General features: G+C 37.0%; 1 protein-coding gene across 2 annotated transcripts in view; it reads right to left on the bottom strand.

The window, feature by feature from the left end:
* Positions 1–21713, bottom strand: part of CUL1 (cullin 1) — a 53374-nt gene that overhangs the window by 12350 nt on the left and 19311 nt on the right. For both annotated transcript variants that reach the window (XM_042044580.1, XM_042044579.1), the window contains exons 3-9: positions 12203–12377; positions 11354–11521; positions 10241–10291; positions 9182–9272; positions 8303–8466; positions 4856–5018; positions 1120–1250 (exon numbers count right to left, since the gene is read on the bottom strand). In XM_042044580.1, coding sequence (XP_041900514.1) covers positions 1120–1250; positions 4856–5018; positions 8303–8466; positions 9182–9272; positions 10241–10291; positions 11354–11521; positions 12203–12377 — 943 coding nt within the window. The remainder of the gene's footprint in view (positions 1–1119; positions 1251–4855; positions 5019–8302; positions 8467–9181; positions 9273–10240; positions 10292–11353; positions 11522–12202; positions 12378–21713) is intronic.

Here is a 21713-nt window from a genome sequence, read left to right as displayed (position 1 = left end):
AGTTACGCACTTAAAACAATAGAAGTGAACAGCATCCTTCAATACAGATTACTGCTTCAGTATGAAGCTATATCAAGAATTTCTCAGGACAGCAACAGGTTAAAATGAACTTTGTCAAAAATTGAAATTAATCATAGAATCATAGAGTATCCTGAGTTGGAAGGGACCAACAAGGATCATCAAAGTCCAACCCCTGACCCTGAACAGGACCACCCTAAGAATCATGCTGATGATGTATTCATCAGTGACAGTGCCTGAGAACATTGTCCAAGCGCTTCTTGAATTCCACTTTAAATAAAATTTACCAGAATCTATATTCTACCCTGATCTTGCTTTGTGCTTTGTGCAGTGTTTAATTCTTTTTTTCCCCCTGGAAAACATCATATTGTCTACAGAGAAGAAGGCCAGCAAAGGATTTTAACACCTTCATGCTGCCAAGATGCAACCCTGATCAATACAAAACTAGGTTTGAAATTACAGTTATGGGATAAAAATTGAAAAAGTAGCCTTTCCAAAGACCTGACCTCCTCTTATATTGTGACCTTTCCAACCATTTCAGTTCCTTCTTCTTCTTCTATTTCTCATGCTTTTCCACACAGAAAAAAGACATTATCAAAAAACTCAAACCAACAGAAACTTTCTCTAGTCCCATCTAAGTCAGAATTCCTTAAGATGATGAAATAAAATACAGTTGACTGGAGATAATGCTTCTTGAAACAGTGGACTGTTAGGTGTATTTGTATTGTAAGTGCTGGGTGTTGTATTTGCACAGCCAGCTTTCCAAGCAGCATGACATCCTGACAGAGAGCAAAAACTCAGAAGGAAACTCACTCTTCCCCCCAAACAAAACAAAAACCCCCACACAATTCCCCCCTGCCCCAAACCAAAGAAAACCAAAAAAACACCCCTAAAACCCCTCAGAATTCAAAGAACAGTAAGAAAGTGATCTAGGTTTTATTTTAAGCCTACTGTCAACATTTGAGAATCGCCTAGTCCTTCCAAATTAAATTAGTGAGAGGGAAAACAAGCAAACTGGAAGTTTTATCAGGAAGCATTCATTGTCCCCTAATGTAGAAGTGTCAGCAACCACACACAGACTTGTTTTGAGGGGATACTTGCATTTAGTGCAGCTTCTCCACATTTCTCAATTGCAGCTAGACCCTGATTATGAATGTGGGTTTCCAAAAGTTTTTTCAGCTCTCCAAGGCCATCCTGGATTCGAGATACAAGGTTATACATGCGACCCAAGTCTGTAAAAGACAAAAAAAGGAAAGCTAGCATCTCCCATCTGTACTGGCTATTACTTAAATTTCTCATTTACAAGTTGTCAATAGGAGCTAAACATCCATTGTCAACAAAAAACCACATGCAATTGTTCCTGCAAAAAGCCAGAAAAAATGACAGTAAACAATTATACAGTACAGCAACCTTTGCACTCACCTGGAAAGCTAACACTAGTTAAAGAGAAAACAATTTGTTATACTGAGATCTGTTTCTTACCTTCACAATGCAACAAATCTCAATTATAAAAAAGTCACCATTTGAATGGTAGAAAATCTACTTCTGATTTTTAGTTTTCACAGCAATGAATTAAAAATGGTGTTAAACCTCCCTTATTTAAATAACATTTTGAAGTGCTGCCATGAATTCGAGATTGTTATTAATATTATTGCTGGCTGTGCTACAAGTACTACATTTTCCAGCTGACCCCTGTCCTTTAAATTGTATTCTTAACAGGACAGTTCTCAGAGATCTAACACTACTTGTAGCCCTTTGCATATAAACACTTTTACTTTGGGCAGCATCAATGCTAACAGTTGGAAATTTAAGGCAAAATGTTATGTATTGGTATGACTTTAGCAGATAAATTGAAACATTATAAATCAAATTTCCTTCAATATGTCTTTTATTGTCAGTAAAAGACATATCTTAAAAAAAAGAAGTTTAAGTAACCGATTACCAGCAGAAATAACTGTATCTGTAAGAAAAAAGAGGTTCTGAAAAGCATTACAATAGAACAAATGAAGGTAAAAATAAACTGCATGTCATTTCACATATCTTAAGGCTAAATCTCATCATTTTTCAGCCAAAACTTTCCACATCAATTAGCAGTTTTGGAAAGTCTAATACTGAAGAGGGTTTTGGTTTTTATTATTTAGTTTCAACAGGATAGAGGCTTTGTATTTTCTGAGTGCAGAACTCTTTAAAAAAAGAGCAAACTTTGAATTGGCCATAAACCAGGTACACAAACGTACCAGTCACCTCTTGCAATCTTGCCCTCACTGAACAGGCACTCCAGTGAAACAGTAAACAATCAGATTATTTACTGTAAACTAAGGAGGATATTTTACCTTGTGGAACCCATCTTAAGGCTGACAGATGCATTTAACTCTTCTGAAGTGCAAGGACTTCTCTGAAGGGCTTGTGAGCAATTTATTACCACCAGAGGATTATCAGATTAAACAAAACAGAGCAATCAATGAGCTGGTGCTCTACCTAACTCTGAAATACAACACACAGAGTTTGATGACTTCTAATACTGAAGGGAAGACATTTCAGTTCAGTTAGGTTTCTGTGTAACACTTTCCTCTCCTTAAAACTTTGTCAATCTTAAACTTGCAGATCCGAAAATGAAACTTTTTTTCTCTCTATGAAAACCACAATTGCAACCTGATGTTAACTTTTATAAGAATAGAAGAATACCCTACAGAACTTTAGAAAAAAGGTAGGGAAATAATGCCATACATAGATACAATAAGCTGCTGCTAGATTTACCCACAAACAAGGGTTCACAGGTTGGTTGGTCTATGAGGATGTCTGTGTTAGGTGAAATAAGGAAAAGATGCTACAAAGTTTCATGGAAGATTTGCATGGTAACTCCACCTACATCATTACAACCTTCTCCTAGTAAACCGAATTGTTTCCTACATGTATCAAACTGATGTGAGTAGGCAACACATGAGGAATGTGTCCCACAACTTTTATAACCAGCTTATACATTAGTTGCACGATGTGATTAAACAGTTACAGAACACCAACAGGAGCAGCCTGTAATACCGTATGCTCAAACATAGTGTGCATGGGAGGACCTCAAAACCACTGTACTTTCAAGAGCAAAGCAGTAAGTATTTTAATCAAGAGCAACCTTTTATTGTAAGTTTAGGTTAGTCTACCAAAGGCTGTGTTATTATATCGCAAATTTGAGAATGAACTGATTACAGTGATTAAAGAGTGAATTATCAGACTATTATTCCAAATAAATTTTCTAGTCTTGAAATTTCATGGATCTTAAAAAGGGCAAGGGAACTGCTACAATTTCCGTAAGTGAAGCCCAATAACAGAAGAGAAAATATTTTGAAAAAGAAGAAAAAAAAATCAAGCGTTTTAAAAAAAGTCCAGTTAATCTTAGAAATAACCCACATGAAAGTAAACCCATACGTAACTAGACAGTGCCCAAGACACAAGACACATCTTTTCTTTTTTACCCTGACAAACTCATGGAATTCCATCACTATGGTACTAAGGGCTGACATAACCCATGAGCTTGATAAAGTAGAAGGAAAAAAAGAAAGTCTGCAAAGGCGTCCTGAGTCCAGAAAAAACTTTGTTTGTTCTATTGCTATTTCAATTTCCAGAACTATTTAAAAAGTCATTTCACAAATCAACACCCATCAAAATCTCTTCCAATTACGGAGTAAATATTTACAAACATAAACAACATCTGACTCAAGGACTAGTACAGATTATTTACATTTGAATCAGCTAACTTCTGACCTACTAATCACGCTGAATTGCCCTTTTTTATTCTGAAGCATCTCTTAGTTATCAACATGACTATTACAGTAATAATTCATAGTTTCTATTTTAAGACTGATCTACAATGAGACAGAGTCATAGTTACAACTTAAAACTCTCAAATAAACAGTAGCATCATTAGTAACTTAACCACAGCATCTCTTACATTCTGCCACTTTCTTAAGAGCAGTATTTCAGCTATACAGCCTTACTCTAACTTGAAATGCAGATTTAATTAATTCCCCAACTGGGAAATCAGAATCATCATTCATCCTTATCACCTGTATGATCCACAGGAATTAGTTCTGGCTGTTATTTTGTGCTCTGTATTAACTCCTGAAGAAACTCATACAAATCAACACAACTGACAATTCCTTAAAAGATACCTAAACTCTGATAATCTTCACTTATTTTAGAGGAAGTGCTGAAGAAGTCTTTATTCCACGTATTCTCTATGACAATATAAACTTGATCCATTAGCAACACTTAAGAATCATTTTCACAGCTAAAATTAACTCATCAATTAATAATTTCCACCCTTTTTCCACCCTTTCCTTGTGCTCTATATGCAGTATTACATATTTTATATACTCTATTTTAAAAGCTACTTACTTGCTTGCATTCCTCTTTTAACATTTCCTATACACACTTCTAAATACTTTGGATTTTAAAATTCTCAATGCTGACTCAAGAAGATCCATGGATTAAACTGAAATAGCTGGAAAGAGTACTGGTCTGTTTTTCACCTCCCATCTCTCCCACAAGCTTCAGCTTCTGCTGGAAGGGTGGCTCAAGTGCTCTTGAAACTCTCTCAGCCACATTAAGAGAAATCAAACTAGTGCTGTTCTGCCTTAATAGCAGGGATTGGGGTAGGGTCCTTGAAGCAGTATTACCAGCTATCCTAATTTCATCAAAACCTGCTTGTCCATCAGTTTAGTGATTATCTTCTCTCTTAATCTAATTCCTGAACAAATGACATTTAGCTAGCAGAAGCTTTTACATTCACAGATCATCAAGGAGGAGAGCTCTAAGCCTAATGCCAGTGTTTGAACCTCCTTACCTTCATTTTTGTCAGCATCCAACAAATTCTGAAACTCTGTATGAAATATCTCCAGGTGTTTTTCAATAAGTACTTGCTCACACTTTCGTGCTAACTCATCTTGTGTGCTCTCATGAAGATACACCTGAACTCTACGCTGCTCCTCAAGAAGGCGAGCTTCGGCCTACAGAAACACAGAGATAAACATGAAACCTGCAGGGAAGGCAGAACGTGAATCTTACAGAAAACAGATGACTGTTCAGTAAATTCTAGAAAACAACAACAAACAAGCCTCTCTAGTTTGGTGTTATGGACCACCTACCTAAGCAGTTATTTTTTCTGGGAATCATAATATACATTGGGAATTGATGTTTAAGTTGATGAAAATATTATATACTGTTTAAACGGTGGGGGAGATTCACAGCAAGACTGTTTTCCTGTTGCTTCTGAATAAGAAGTTTACAGATGGAAATCTGCTGTCAGAAAAAGAGAAAGCTGCTGACATGAAATGCTGGCAGTTTTAGAATCAGCAAGCTCTCCAGCTACAGACTAGTTTCATTTAAGACAAACATGAATGTATTTCATGGCTCCACAAAACTAAAAGGCAGGAAACTGCAATTTAACACTATGCCCATGACAAATTTATTTTAATATTCTCATTTACATTCTTACACAGAAAAGCTTTCCAATAAACTACAATCATTTAAATTATACTAGCATTTAATTTGGCATATGAAATGCTACATATGCGTTTCTCCCTGGCAAACTAAAATTCTAAATGTCACTCAAAGAATAGAACTTATGCCAAAATGTAAAATGGAAATTGTTTATGTAACAATTACCTCAATTTTGTTAGCAAAAGTGTTAAGGATTCGCATTACAAATCATTTGTAACTGCAGCACATTATTAGGGATAAAGTGTGTATGTCCTCTTATCAGACCAAATTATTTAAATTAACAACGTCACCAAGAAAATGAAATTAGGTTAATTTGTTTTCCTAATATGCCAGAATATCAAGTAAGCATGAAAGATCATATTCTGGACAATAAAAAGGGAAGAGTTACACTGCAAGTGCACTGCATCATACGTAGACAGCTTTAAATCATCTCAGCCACTGTTAGCTTCACTCATTCTGTAATGATTTTGCACTTAGCTCTTGTGAAACGGTCCTGGATTACTGTCTCCTAGAGCTAAACCAGTACTGATAAAAATATAGGAAATGAAATCAGTAGGTTGAGAAGGGATATAAGCTCCAGCTCCAGAGTACTTGCCAGTTTCTTACCAGTAAGGAACAACAACCAACTTCCTTACTGACAGCAAATAGCAGCAAATCTTTCTTATGAACATTGGAAACTGGCATCAAGACGGGCAGGACTGTTTATCCTATATTTAACCAATTCTGTATTTCTGTAGTTCAGAAAATTCTGCCGCTTCTAATGCTGCTTCTTAAAATATCCTTAGACCTTGCTTTTAATGCTAACAGTTAACTCTTACTGTGAGCTCTTGTATGAAAAGAAATATTTACTCTGACGCCATGTTTCCTTATACTCTCACTTTTTTTTTGTGTTCTTACAACTTTATTTTCCTTTAAAAGTCACATTTCAGAAACAAGGGAAAAAGAATTAGTTCACACCACAGTATCTTCACTTGTTTCAACTATAAATATCAAAAGTTCAGTTTGAGACTATATTTCAAGGGACAGTCTTAAGAAATACTGACCTTTTTTCCCTACAGCACATCAGGCTATGCCAGCTTTACTCATGAATTCTGGCCTGAGAAGAAAAATTCACAATCCTTCTAAACTCAGTAAGTCCGCCTATATAACTACATACACAAATCCTAGTTCTAGTACAGATTTCATTGAGTATTTTACAAGACACTACCACAATTCTACTGTAACATGGTAACAGTGATGCTATGCTGGTGTGCACTAGGGTACTCCAAGGTTTCTTTTTATTTGGCAATGCTATTTATCGCAAGACAGAACATAAAGTACAGTGCTCCAGTGAGAACGTCAAGTAAGCATACAAACAGCAGGTTACTCTGTTCACAGTTCATGCTTCCAACAGATTACTTGTAAGATCTTATAGCCACTAGTCTGTAAGGAGATGCCAGGAGTCCCCAAATGGCTTGTACACATCTCTAATATCTTAATCTGAGCAGAGACATAAGGCTACACACTTTCTTGCTGAACATTTTCCCTGCTGTCTGCTAACTTTGTACGTGCTTTGATCTTCAACATCAGCTTCAAGCAAAGCAATTTGCTGTTTTGTGGATTTCTGAAGCCTTGAGGATTGTTTGGGGGTACTAATAAGTTATTTCTACTTGCCAGTAGTCTCTAGTTCTTGAAATAGCAATGACCTTCAGAGAGCTTTTTACTGTCCTGTACCAAGGAAGTCTGGATGAGCCAGTCATTCAGGTTCTGAATGACTGAAATTTCCTTACTCTCTCTTCTTTATACATGTATTAGGATCAAAGTTAAAACAAGAACTTGAAAGGGAAGTAGCAAAAATAATTAATTCAACAACAGAAAAGTAAACATAGGTTGGTCTGGTAATTATTGGGAAACTACTAAAAGGCACAATTCCTTTTACTGTGTTATTTCTAGGACTTCCCCTCCCACTTTTTCTTTTTGGGTAATTCATTGACTTTAATGACAAGGGTTAAGAAAGGATGTGTTCCATGGTAAAAAGCATTACACAAAGAATACTGCAGGAAGGGATGTGTATCTGCATATTACATAGTCAAAAAGCCCTCTTATTTTTTAACTAAGCTGAAAGGGAATAAACAAGCAGCAATTCAGAAAGTGAAGAAATGTGCTGAGAAAAAATATATAAAGCAGCACTTGTCCAAGATGGAAGATGACCTATTACTGGGTCAGTAAAACTGACCCAGTAACCAGGCTAGAAATAGTCAATGTTTATCCTGCTTGCCTTAGTTGCTCTGTCTGGCATCCCCAAAACGAGAGACTAGTTAAGAATTTAAATCTGACCTCTGTTGATCAGAGGTACTGTGTAGGCGTTCACAACACTAATTCTCTCAGAATATTTTAAAGCTAATTAATTATGTATTTCCTTAGACAGCTTGCTCAGGAAGGTATTTCAATAAATGTGTTGACACACTGTTCCTTGTACAGGAATGGTAAACTTGTGGGATTAAAGCAGACACTAAAACAGTAATTCTTGAAGTCTAACAAAATCTGAATTTATTTTAACTTAATCTTCTGTTTTGCCTGTTTAGAAAGTTTCAAACTTCCACTGTACTCACTGAAATGCAGTAAGGAGACAAACTTCAGACCAGATAAACACAGAAGCAAATTACTACAGGGAAAAACAGCTAGCTGTTTCTGTAAAATAACCATCATTTTAAGAAACTGATAATAAAAGCCTAGAATTCATATTCCTTTACCTCTAAAAAATATCTGTATCCAGAAAAACAAAAATCACAAAGCAGATTAGCTAATTTACCTTCTTCATGTACTCTGTGACTGGGTTCTGTTGCAAGAATTCAGTACTTTCTCGTGTATAAAATCTCTCTGTGTCAGCAAGAAACTGAGATTCAAAGGATTCTTTATAGACAGTTAGTGTAGGTCCTTTTGCAAATGCATCATCTTCATTCAGCCCCAGCTCCACTACAGGAAAAAACCACAACCAAACAAAAAAGACCAAGAAATGACAAAATTGTTTTTTATGAAGTGGTATCCTGCAAATAAACAAGTACACTCCTTCTAACTTAGATGAAAGCAATCAACTGGGACTGTATCATCACCACTTTTAAAAATGTACATTGATTTTGCACTTAAAAATTTATCAGTACAAGACACTACTAATGTAAACTACACTTTTAGATACATTTCTTAAATGTATTATAGGATTTGGAGAACTTCACCATCTCATAAACTAGTTCAGATTCTCCTTTCATTTTTCCCTCTTAAGAGTTCCAGATTATATGCTGTGTCTGGTTTTATTAATGAAACTGGTCAGTAATTTGGATGGCAATGCTCTCAGTATTATGCAAAATGGAAAAAAATACCCCACTCCGCTTTGTAAACTACCAGCCTTCCCCACTTCCAGATTTAGGTCCTTAATAACCGATTTGTAAACAATGAACACTCTTGTCTATCAGTTGCACTCTCAAGTTTTACAAACATGGTATAATCAACTGTAATTGTATCAAGTGTCAGTTCAAATATGAAGTTAAACAATACATAACTGCATTCATGTTACTGTAAAAAAAATATTTACTGGACATCCGAGGAGGTGGGATGTTACTTCTGGGCTCTGATAGGGTACACAAATTTATTTATTTTTAAGAAAGTAATAGAATCTTAAAGAAATCACATTTACCATAGGATTGTACAACTCCACTGATCAGCCTTGTATTGATAGTTTCACCATTTCTTTCCTTTTCAATCAATTTCAACACTGCATTTGTTACCTTAGGAAACAGGGATTAAAAGTTAAGTCAAGCACAGAGAAAGCAGCTGGTAGATCAAGCACCATACTAAATTAGGAGTGTATTTCTATATTCAAGAAAAGTCAGGCCCCTTGAGAGCAACATTTACGGAGCTCTGAACATATAAAGTTCCTACAGAGAATGATACACCTTTAAGTTATACAACATAGTTACAGTCTGATTAGTGGCAAGGTGTATATGGGTATTACAGTGAATGGTATTTTTTTTTTTCTTTAATTTCAAAAAAACATCTTCTGAGCCAAGCTTCTCTTTGTTTTATACCTGAAATACAAAAAAACTTTGTAGCAAGAGCTGAGCTAGCCACCTGTTCTTGGGACAAATAATCTGCTGCAACTACTTCATTAGGAAGTACTGGTAACAAGCGAAATCCACATACATGTACCTAAAAATTGTGATGGAATGTCTTGTTTTATATTGTGCTGATTCACTAATTTTAAACATTTGGCTGACCTGAATCTCCCAGGCATCAGCATATATGTAACAATTCACAGCAACATTAGGAGAGACCAAAATACCAGCCAGTCACTCTCTGCTCTCACCCAATCTCAACTCCCAAACCTTAAGACATGACTGCCATCAGCCTGTACTCCTGCCTAGCTTAGAAACCACTGAACTTGCTACTTCATTTGAGTCCCCTTAGCTTTCTAAAAAAAATAAGAAGCCAAGTGTCCTCTCAGCAGAGAGATAACAGAAGAGTCTTGGTATCAAGGTTCAATCACACACACAAAGGCCTATTCCTTCAAATACTTTTTTTTTTTTTTTTTAATATCACAAAGGAGAAGTAGAGGGCTCAATTTTGTTTTCTGGGTCTGTGTTCACCCCCCGCCCCCCAGCTCCCCCCTCCGCAAACTCCTTGAAGCAGTTACTAACGATATATGAAATGAACCCTATAAAATAACACTATAGTTTTAATATATTTATGTATATACCTGCTTATTTAATGGCCTGAATAAGCAGTCTCTCCAGGTCACCAAGGCAAGCTAGAAGCAAAAGAAAGGAGAAGAAAGATGGAATAAAGAAAATATTTACATATACACATATACATGCAGGGTAACTCCCTATTTAAGGAAAGCTGATGTAGTATGCCAACTAATTAGAACTTTCAAAATTATATTTTGGCACACACATTTCTCAAGCAATGAGATTGTCTCACACTAAAATTACAACCTGCTTTACTACTAACTTTACTAAGTTGTTCCTTTTTCTACCAGAGGATCCACTGCCAACTCTGGAAACTAACAAAACCCCCTTTGAGTTACTTTGAGAACATACAGCTTTTTTGTTGGCAGTTTCCAAGCTGACACAGTCCCTTATAGCATTAGGCTAGTAAAGTGAAGAGGAAGGGAAGTAAGGATACCAACTGTTTTTCTACCATATGCAAAGTTATTTTAGTGAAGCAGGAGAATAGCACAGCACTTTCCTAATGCTTCACCAGTAAGGACAGTAATTACCATTTATTTTAAAAAAACCCTTTTAGTTATCTGAGATACAGAAGCTCTGTTAAGTTCTACTCTTATTTATATTACTTTACATTAAAAAAAAAATTATCAAGATCACATATCAATCTTTCAGAACTGTACCAAAATAAATTACACTAAAAACCAAATGTTGTCTGAATCTTAGCAGCTTGGCCGCTAACAAATTTGTAGAGATGTATAAAAGTCATCAGAAAAAAAATACTATTTCCTTCTTCATTTGGTGATTGAAATGCTTGGCTGAATTCTAAGTGGGATGACAAGGCCATGCTGAGGCACACAGATAACACTATAAGCAGTAAATATTCAGAAACAGACAACCCTCAACAATCTACTACTGGAAGTCCCAAAACGTACAAGGCAGACTGAACATCTCACAGGCTTAGACCCTTGGAATTTTTACGAATATACTGGGGTAGGAGTAGGGGAAGGAAGGAGAATGCCTCTTTGACCACTTCTTCAAAACTTCTATGGACCTCCTACAAGATTCAAGGAGTGATCTGCAGGATGATAACGCAAACATGGCAGACGGAATGGACAAATCACTCACTTCAAAAAGCTACTTACTGAATAAATTTCATATATTCCTTTACGACCTTCATCGCACTCACGACGAACCCAATGTCGATTGAGGTAGGCACATATCCCATTCAATACTTTGCTTGAAAACCTATAATCTTCCCACTGTTGAGTGTAGAATTTCAGCACACTCTCATCCATCAAATCTTCACCATCCTGAAATTACAAGTTTGCCAATACTGTAGTGCAATTTTAAGGTACAACCAAGATACATAAGGGTATACAAATTGACTGTATAATAAATCTGTACCATGCAATGTATTTACAGGAAACACACTGCCAATACATTTAGTTCTACATTATTAAAGCACAAAGCCAGTAGGAGATTTTGAAATTAAAAGGCTGGGAAAAAAAAAAAGGCACAGCACAGATAAAGCTCCAGAAGACATCCCTGTCCCTATGGATGCAAGACAACATCCAGTTCTATTAGTGGTTTATTTATTAAACTAAAATAAAGGCTATCATCAGGCATTTTCAACATGATAGGCATCCATTTTTTCGGCATTCCTAATATGCTGGTTAATTGCTTGTAAAGTCTAGCTATTCTTGCTCAAGTACAGGACAGCTTAAGATGTCATGTAACACTAATTCTATAAAACACAGGAATGTTGTTTTGGCTTGAAGAGGAAAAGCAGCTCAAAGGTACAAACATAGGAACTGATCTATGTCTGAGGTAAAGCCAACAAAACATTCTAATGGCTATGGAGACAAAAGTACATTTTAAGATCATTCAATTTACTTCCAGTAGCTGCATACACCTCTAGGTTTGCTGATACAGCTTTTCTCACCCCAGTTCATGTTACTACAAGTGCAGATCGATCTCATACCCCATCCTACCTTAAGGAGATTTGTCAAGTAGTTCTTCAGAAATTCTTTTAGCCGTTTGTACAATTCCAAGCCAACAAACTGAGCGCCTCCAGGTGTCTGGCCCTTTTTCGATTTAGAAGGAGGTACTCCAGCTCCCCGTGCTTGATTAGACTGGTGTACACTGGTACAGTAGTTATAAACATGACTGACAGGAAAGTTAAGGAATACATTTGTACCACCTTAAGACATTAAAAATACAATGAAAAACGTTAATTTCAGTAGGCTATTATTTATACAACTGTGAACGACTTAAACATAATGCATTACAAGATGCACTAGCCCACATCAAATCAAACCAAAGCTAAGAAAATTAAGTAATTTTCAGCAGAATTATCTGCAGCAAAACTGTGTCAGACTGCTGAGGGCACTGCAAGTACTGATCCCAACATTAAATTCATTTAACGCTTACTTAACAAGACCACCAAGAAAACAAATCAGTGGAATTTGCTGATAAGATTATTTAAATGGAATTTATTTGATCTATTATACTTCTCTTCTACAAATACATAAGCTTCCATTTGAACTGAAAGAAATTTCAATACTAGCCTCAAGCAACACCGAGTAGTTGAAAACACAAGAGAATAAATATTTTTGCTCTCTTTCAAACACCATCTCCTATAAAAAATTTGGCCACTGAAGATTGGCACATGGAACAAACCTGGAAAGCAGTAATGGTGAGACACACACATATTTAAATGTACATTATAAGATGAGATTCACTAAAAACCAATTTTAGGCTACAAGTTAATCCCAAAATTTCAGTGTAAAAATTACAGTCAGAGAATTGTTTCAATTAGAAAAGACTTCCAAGATGAATCCAACCATTATTATAGCACTGCCAAGTCCACCACTAAACCATCTCCCTAATCACCATGTCTAAGGGTCCTTTAAATAGTCCAGAGACAGTGATTCCACCACCTATCTGGGCATATCATTCCAATGCATGACAACGCTTACAGTAAAGAAAGCTTTCCTAATATCCCATCTTCATCTCCTCTGATGCAACTTAGGGCCATTTCCTCTTGTCCTGCAGCTTATTCCATGGGAGAAGGTGCTGACCCCCACCTGGCTATGACCTCCTTTCAGGCAGTTGTAGAGGGCAATGAGGTCCCCCCTGAGCCTCCTTTTCTCCAGCCACAGCTCCCCCGGCCCCTCCTAATCAGCCTTGTGCTCCAGACCCTTCACCAGCTCCTTTGCCCTTCTCTGGACACAATCCAGCCCCTCAGTGTCTTTCCTGTTGTGAGAAGCCCAGAACTGGACACAGGATTCGAGGTGCAGCCTCATCAGTGCTGAGTATAGCAGGACCATCACTTCTCTGGTCCTGCTGGCCACATTATTGCTGATACAGCCCAGGATGCCATTGGCCTTCTTGGCCACCTGGGCACACACTGGCTCACGTTCAGACAGCTGTCAAACAGCACTCCCAGGTCCATGGGAAAGCACCCTTTTCCACTGGGAAGGTTTCCAGCCACTCTTCCCCCAACCTGCAGCACTGCCTGGGGTTTTTGTGGTTGAAGTGCAGGATGCAGCATGTCACCTTGCTGAACCTCATACCACGAGCCTCAGCTCACTGGTCCTGCCTCTTTGGATCCCTCTGCAGAGCCTTCCCACACTCCAGCAGATCAGTACTCTCCCCCAACTTGGTGTCCTCTGTGAACTCACTGAGGGTGCACTTGATCCTCTTGTCTCAGTCATCGATGAAGAGATTTAACAGAAGTGGCTCCAGCACTGAGCCCTGGGGAAGGCGGCCTGTGACTGGCTGCCTGCTTGCTGCCTGTGCTGCATGCATTCATATAGATGCCCTTGGCTGGGCTCTTGATCCCACCACCTTCTTCTTGGGCTAGAAGCCCTAATTCCTGTGTGACCAGACAATTCTATGGTTTCTAACACATCAGTGACCCCTTTGCTGCCACGTGGATCTCCATCCCCTGCCTCCACTGAGATGTGAGATCAAAGGACCTCACTAGCACACCATCCCCCAAACATCAGCATGCTGCCCCCTGGTTTTATCCTTTTCCCTTTTCAAATCTAGTTTAAAGCTCTCTCTAGGCGACCTCTAGGTAACTCCTCTGCAAAAATACTTTTCCCTTTTTTAGATAGGTGCACCCTGTCTGTCACCAAGCAGGTCTGGTGTCATATAAACCAAACCCTGATCAAAAAAAAAAAAAAATTCTGTTAGTGACACCAGGCTCAGAGCCAAGTATTGATCTGTCAGCTCTTCCTGTTTCTTCCCTCATCATTCCTTGCAACTGGAAAGAGAAAGGAGAAAACTTGTGCTTCTGACTTCTTAACCAGTCATCCCAAGTCCCTGAAGTGCCTCTTGATTACCTTTTGATTTCTTGTTGCAACTTCACTACTGTCTACCTGAAAAATCTGAGAACCGTCCTAGGGTAGGAAGTTTGCTTTTTACATCTTTAAGCCAGGTACCAGAGAGGCAGCAGATGACCCTAGCAAGTAGCAGCAATATTCTTTCCTCTTATACTAATAAGTATAAGGGGAAATATACTAATAATATATATATAGTAATATAACTAACATATATACACTAATATAACTAATACATGTACTACTAATATATATATATACACTAATAATACTAACAGCCTGGAAGACTCACTGTAACTATCAATGTAGCATTTCAAGAACACTTTCCGTTTTCTGATCCAAAAAATTCAAATATTCAGAAATTCTTCCAAAGTAATAAGTGGAAATCACATTGTCCCAAACACTTCAAATAAGGCAGCATCCTTAAAGAAGCTGCATTCCACAAGCATGAAAAATAAACTAGTTAAGTACCACCCAAACTGAACTTGATGAGGACTCAGATCTGACAACAAAAATCACCCTGACACACAGACAACAATCAGCCAACAGGAATGAAACTACTGAGCACTCACTCTTCTACTGGCAGTCCAAGGACAGGCTATTGAGTCACATCCCTCACTAGAAAACACTGTATTAACCAATCCAGAAAGTTTAATTTGGTTTTAACTTGTGTTTTAACACAAGTGGACCCAGCTTTAACCACTAGACAGGTTTCCTGCACAGCACACCATGAATTAGAAAATTAATACGTTGCAGAGACTTAACTTTTATCTTTCCCTTCACAAAGTCCAGCACAGTAAAATGGGAAGATATCAGCACAAATACATACCAAGGAAATTATAAACCACAAATATATGATGCATTACAGTCATTATAAACAGACTTGCTTCTAAATAGTAAAGCTCAAGAAGAAAAATGTCTCAAAATATCCAGTTAAATTCCTTGTAATCAACTTTATAAAATGCTTCATAGACGAATCATACCCTTAAACAGGGTTTAACAATCAGAGCATCCTGCATGCCACCAGCAGCAAGGCTTAGGGTCTTCACGTCAAACTGAAGGGAAAGCCTTCTCACAGTCTATATTTACATGCTTGTTCAGAAAGTCATTGCACAGTGTGCAAAGAAGTAATGCCCTTTGCCTAAGATTAACTCTTTTGGAAAATACACAGTGTACATTTATTTCTTATCTGTTACCTCATCCAGGTGCCTAATAACTGTATTTCCCACAATGCCAACCAATAACATAAAGCCTTCATTTGTATTGAATTGAAGCAATTGAACTTCTAATCAGCCTCTTATCTCTATCAGCCACTGATTTCCTGGACATGAATGATTTTTTCCATCTCCTAGTAATTTGTTCAAATTCCCTGGCACTGTTGCTACTTTTACCATCTACACTTCGATTTCAGAATTCCCTGTTCAAGTGAAGAACACCACACAGCGCAACAATTTTCCTCTAGATATGCAACTTACTTTCTTGTCACAGACAAGAAAAGCAGGGTTTACCTCACAGATTAATTTTAAAATAGCTAATATATAAATTTTTCTAAATTGTTTATGGAAAACCTCTCCATCATGATACTAAGAATTTAGGGCTGATTCACAAATACCCAGTTGACACCCCTGCCTCCTTCTTCCCCTAGCTCTCCTATCCCAAGTGGCTTTGAGCAAGCCTGAAAATATGAAGACTGTCCAGATGAAAGGCAATTCTTGCAGTTTTGAGAGTACTGCCGGACAAAAACATTCTATTAATCTCTACAAAATATTACAACAGCCTTCAGAAAAATAAAAAGCAAAGATTAGAAGACATAAGCCTTTTTCTAACACCATACATTTTATTACTAAACCCACAATTCCTTGTGAAGTAAACACTGAGAGACAGAGACCTTTTGTCCACGCATGACAGTAATCACCTCAGAGCTGCAACAAAAGTAATTCCAGTAACGCCCATCTTTACCTTTTACTCTGGCTTGAGATCTGCTAGCCAAAGGGTCCAACACAGCACTTCTGAAGTGCTCTAGTTTCATTGTTCCATACAAGTCAAACTGAAGTTAGTTTCCCCATGCAGAAGGCAGTTTGCAAGTGTAAGTAACTCGTTGACATATTCTACATAAAAGCATGCTCTCTCACACTTTGTTTACAATCTGTGTCCCCATCTGCTAGAGCCAGCCACTGACAGAAAGACGGACATATTCAAAACAAAATCAGATTTGCGCTGCTTACAACAAAGTGTATGACAGTCCATCTGAGAATCACAAGGGGAATGCTATGAAAAGAATTCTTAGTTGCAGAAAGCAAAATAAATCCCTCAATGCTTTGTATGCTGGAAGCTATATACATATTCAAGCAGCTACCAGGAAACATTTTTGGGAGCATTTGCACAATTCTGTATAGCAATTTGCATACCATAACAAGCAAAGAAGTTAATTCATCCATAGAAAAGTTTGAACCACAGTGAAGCTGTGCTGGTCCCCAAGCTTCTGGCTGCTGAACTTCAGATTTGGCCTAGAAGACAAACCATCTACAGGAGGAACTGATCAAGATCAATCTCCTCTAAACCTTCCATACAGTGAAGGAGAAATTAAATTTACTTGTCTAAATTAAAATTTGAGGTAGAAGACTGCAAGGAAGTTTATAAAATAATTCAGCATTGCGCTGTTCAAGATGAAAAATCTTTTCAGAACTTTATTCTCCTTCAAAAGTCTTCAGAACAAAAAACAGCTAAAGACAAATTAATTTTACCACCTCTGTCATCAATATAATTTAGACTTCTTTCTACAGCCTTGACTCAGGTTCTAAAGGTGGGCAATGGAAAGAAAAATCCTGTGCTGCCACACCGTAATAAATTTAAGGCTTTGTGTAAGATCACTTCCACCGAAGGCAATGGTCCTAACATACAACCCAGCTGGAGAGCTTACTTGCCACCTGGTTCCCAGTAGCATGGGAGCTCATGCAGTCAGTCAGTCATGTGGCCTGGGGAAGTAACTGGCACTACAACTGTTGTCCCTGTCCCCAGGGCCTTGGTGACCAGATACGAACTTCTGTGTGCACACAGGGGAAGTGAAACAGGCTCTTTCAGCAGCACTGCATAAATTTTTTCAGCAAGTATGCCAACAAAACACAAGCTTGTGCATACTATGGTCAACTCTAATCTGCCCTCTGCCCTCAAAAAGTACCCAACTACTCCACACAGGTGTTTCTTCCTCTTGGAGCAACTGCAAACCAAAGTCACATAAGAAAAATGATCAGTTTTGTAATTCAACACCCAAGAAAGCACTCAGACTTTACACTAATGAGTATAAATTACTCAGTTTTGCACAAGTCTAAGTTTTTAAAAGAAAACAGTTCTGCTGAGGTAATAACTGCTTCACCTTTCACCAGCACAGCTGGGTCCCCACAGTTCTTCCATATTGCTATGAAAAATTAACGTAACTGGAAGAAGTCTGTGTGAGGAACAGATACGTAAAATTAAAGGAACTGAAAGGGAAGCAGAATTAACACAACACAGCAGAAAACTATAGTGCAGAGATGCCCACAACAACACAAGCTGAACAACTCTCCAACCACAATTTCTCTCTCATTACTTCTAGTCTCTTTATTATAAAGATCAGTTTTAGGCATAAATTTGCTATTTCACAGACCTTAAGCAGTAATTAACTTTATGCTCAGTGCTTGACAGCTGGCCTAGAGGACTAAACTGAGATTAGCTCCACTTTTGTCAAAAATCTGTATTTTCCCAGATTACACTAAAGGCATGCAAGAACATCATACAGAGAGTTACTGAAAATACTGATGGGAAAATGGCTAGGGAAGATTACAGAAGCTTTGTATTATTGTAGAACCTCTTCTAATACAAACAATACAGCTTATTATATTTACTAAAGAACTGCTATACCAATTTTCTTCAAACTTAAAGCCATTCAACTCCTGTTGAAAACCCGAAGATTAGATTGGATTTCCCCAAACATAAGAGAAGTTGCAAAGAGAAGTGGACATGTCCATATGACTTTAATGTTTTGTGAGTCAAATGACGAAGGAATTTTGCATGAGTTTTTGAAATTATAAGGTTGTCAAAAAACAATCACTTTTTAGAAAAAGTGCTTTGAACACTCACTTTAACTTTGTGAGGAGCAGCAGTAAAACAAAAACCCCAGAAACCGTCATTCTTTTCAGGGAGGTATCAGCAAGAGATTTTATGCATGTTCAGTTCATCATCCAGTAAAGAAGGGCCACCCCCACAAAGCAATTCAGAGAGAACAAACAAACAAAATTAAGATCCTGTACCCAGCCCCACACACCACTTGTGCTAAAAAACTACTAAATTTTAATTGATACATTTAAGTCTTTTGATTTGATAAAACTACTCTGCTAAATCACTCCATTTTAGACAAACTTTTAGTCAGGGAAGGGCTGAGGCAGAGATTGAGGAGCTATTACAGCATCAGCCATGCAGCTGCTATGAAAATCCAGGCATACCTCAGCTCAAACACATTTCTACAAGTCTGAGATCAGAGACACTTTCAGCAAAAGCCATCTGAAGACTAATAGATAACTTCTTGTTTCCCTCTTCATGGCATAAACTCAGCAGAATCATAGAGAAGCACTGAGTTACAAGGAAAACACAAAATTTCAAAGCCAAATGCATAAACAAAGTGTACAGTCTTTATGCCAGGGAGTGTAAGAACCTCCGAGTTGTGTAAGAACCTCTGAGGTTGCTTTTAAATTTAGCTTTCTTTGCATTGACAGAGGTTGGTTTTGAACAGAATATTATTGGTTACTATAAAAAGCAAGTGGAACAGCAAGCAATCATTGTGGAAGAGTGCATAAAGAAAGGAAATGATTGCACAAATATAAACATATTCTGCCCTTCTTTCAAACTGAAGATGCAATCTTTGTAAAAACACACAAATGCATACAATTATATGTACTTTCCACACAAGAAAAAGTGTATTATGCACCCTTCAAACATGTCAACAAATAAATTTACTTCTACCTTCATGTTTCACACAAGCACTAACTGGAATATGAGAAGTGCTATGAAATAGGATATTGAATATAAGCAGGACTAATACTAGCAGACAGAAGAGGCTGCCTTGATGTATCCAAAGTGACCTTAAACAATTTGACACTGAAGTGAAAGGATGGCTTAGAGTGACAGAATCTTAAGAGAAAGTGGAACAGTGTCTGAAATGTAAATAAAAAGTGCATGCTTTAACACCTCAGTATCTTTTCTGTACAGAAAGAGCATAATAATCTGTTCAGAAAGAAAAAACAAGAGCGTACCATGCTGCCTGGTAACAACTGATTCATGTGATTAGAAAATAAAATATTTTCACAGTTTTAATATGCATCTGCTGATCTGAAATCCTACTAAAATACAGGAATTCAAGTGAAAGCCACAAGGAAGAAGACTGTATTAGAAGCAACTACAAAAGACCTTGGCAAATGGATGCCAGGAAAAGGGCTTCATGGTTTTGCTTTGTCAACATGTACTGCTGGTGCTGAATCTACTCACAGGAAAAAAAAATTAAATATATTTATACTTTCTATTTTATGAACAGATTATCCTGAATCATCTGGTATTTTTAAAGTGTAAGCATACTACACAATTATTTAATGTTCAACACAGTATTTTCCTATATCACTTGCTAATATGTGAGAAAAAAAAATTATAAAATTATTACAGTAACCTCTTGTGATGTACAATTACTTATATTTAATCCAATGGATAATCAGTAGCTACCGCTTTGTTAAAATAAGTAAACAAAACTGAATCACAATAAGCAAGGACTTTTCATAAAATATTGAAACGTGACAGAACAGCCTAGCCTTTACCTAACCGGGACAAACTTCAAGCAATTATTTTGAAAATATTTACTAATGATGGCTAATAATGGAATAATATACGAAAAACATTTGTAAAATCCAATTTACTGATGTAAGACTTGAGCAAATTTTAAGTAATAGTAAATTCAGTAATTTTCTTCAAATTTCCACATAAAACACACACGATAACAATGCCAATCAACTACTGAAACGTACTCCAGGAACTTGCTGAAATCAACAGTGTAATTTTTATGTACATAACATCTGAAAGACTTTGAAAGCCAATCTGAACACTGCAATCTGGACATTGCAATTCATATCTTTGTTAAACAACCACACCACGCCTTCCAAAGTATTATAAACTCTTCTTATCAATGAAAACATTTTAAGATATCCTCATGCAGATATAAATCTTATTTGTTATAAATTAATAGCACTTGGAATCTTTAAACTCGTCTTATTTTTCTCAAATTTTCTTTAAACTTGGGCGAAAAGATTAATCTGTTCTGTATGGGCATAAATTAACTACATTGTTTAAAAGAATCCCTAAAAATGCTTCTCAGATTATGTGTTGTAAATCAGGGCAGTGAAAGCATGAGTTTATGTCAAAATGTTGCCATTTCAAATAAACACTGCACACATACAAAAGAGAAGCACACCACTAATCTTTCCATTCATCAATGCTATCTGAAAGTTGTTGATGTGTGTTTTGACAAAAAAATAATATTTTAGAAAGCTACTCAGTTCTTTGTCTAAGTCACTGTGAAAAATTACACAACTTTGATACAGTGCAGGAAAGTTCTCTGACATTTCAGTACCTGGCCTGAGAATCTTAAGATATATAAAAGAAGAAAGAAAAGTCACAAAATTCTTTTGTTCTCCCCATTGCTGAGTTTAAATACAAATGTTAAGTAAATCCCAATTCATCCTCTCATACCATGAGGCCTGAGGAAAATAAATTGCAGGCTCACCATACAATTAGTTTGAAAAATGGACATCACCACCTTCCAAAAGAGAAGAAAATAGTACAAGATGTATGAATATCTTATCACTGCCGAACGGAGTTAAGAAGAGGTGGCTATAAAGACAAGCGGATTACATCAATATAAATAAGTTGAGTAAGAATAATTCTAGTAAACCAAGTAATAGGTTTTCAATCAACAATTCAAAACAAACTCAGAACTTGCTACACAAAAGTACAGTTCTCTCTTGGACAGACTAACTGGAAGTTTCCTCCAAACAGACTGAATGCCATCAGGAGACGTTCTGTATACATATACCACTAATGCTGACTTTTACAAGTGAGTCCTGTGGCTCACAGCCTCCAA

Source organism: Corvus kubaryi, unplaced genomic scaffold, assembly GCF_017639235.1.
Source record: "Corvus kubaryi isolate FWS band 111438036 unplaced genomic scaffold, C.kubaryi_AGA036_p1.0 37398, whole genome shotgun sequence".
Lineage (NCBI taxonomy): Eukaryota > Metazoa > Chordata > Aves > Passeriformes > Corvidae > Corvus > Corvus kubaryi.
The sequence above is the reverse complement of the archived record's forward strand: the minus strand, read 5'-3'. Positions and strand labels throughout refer to the sequence as shown.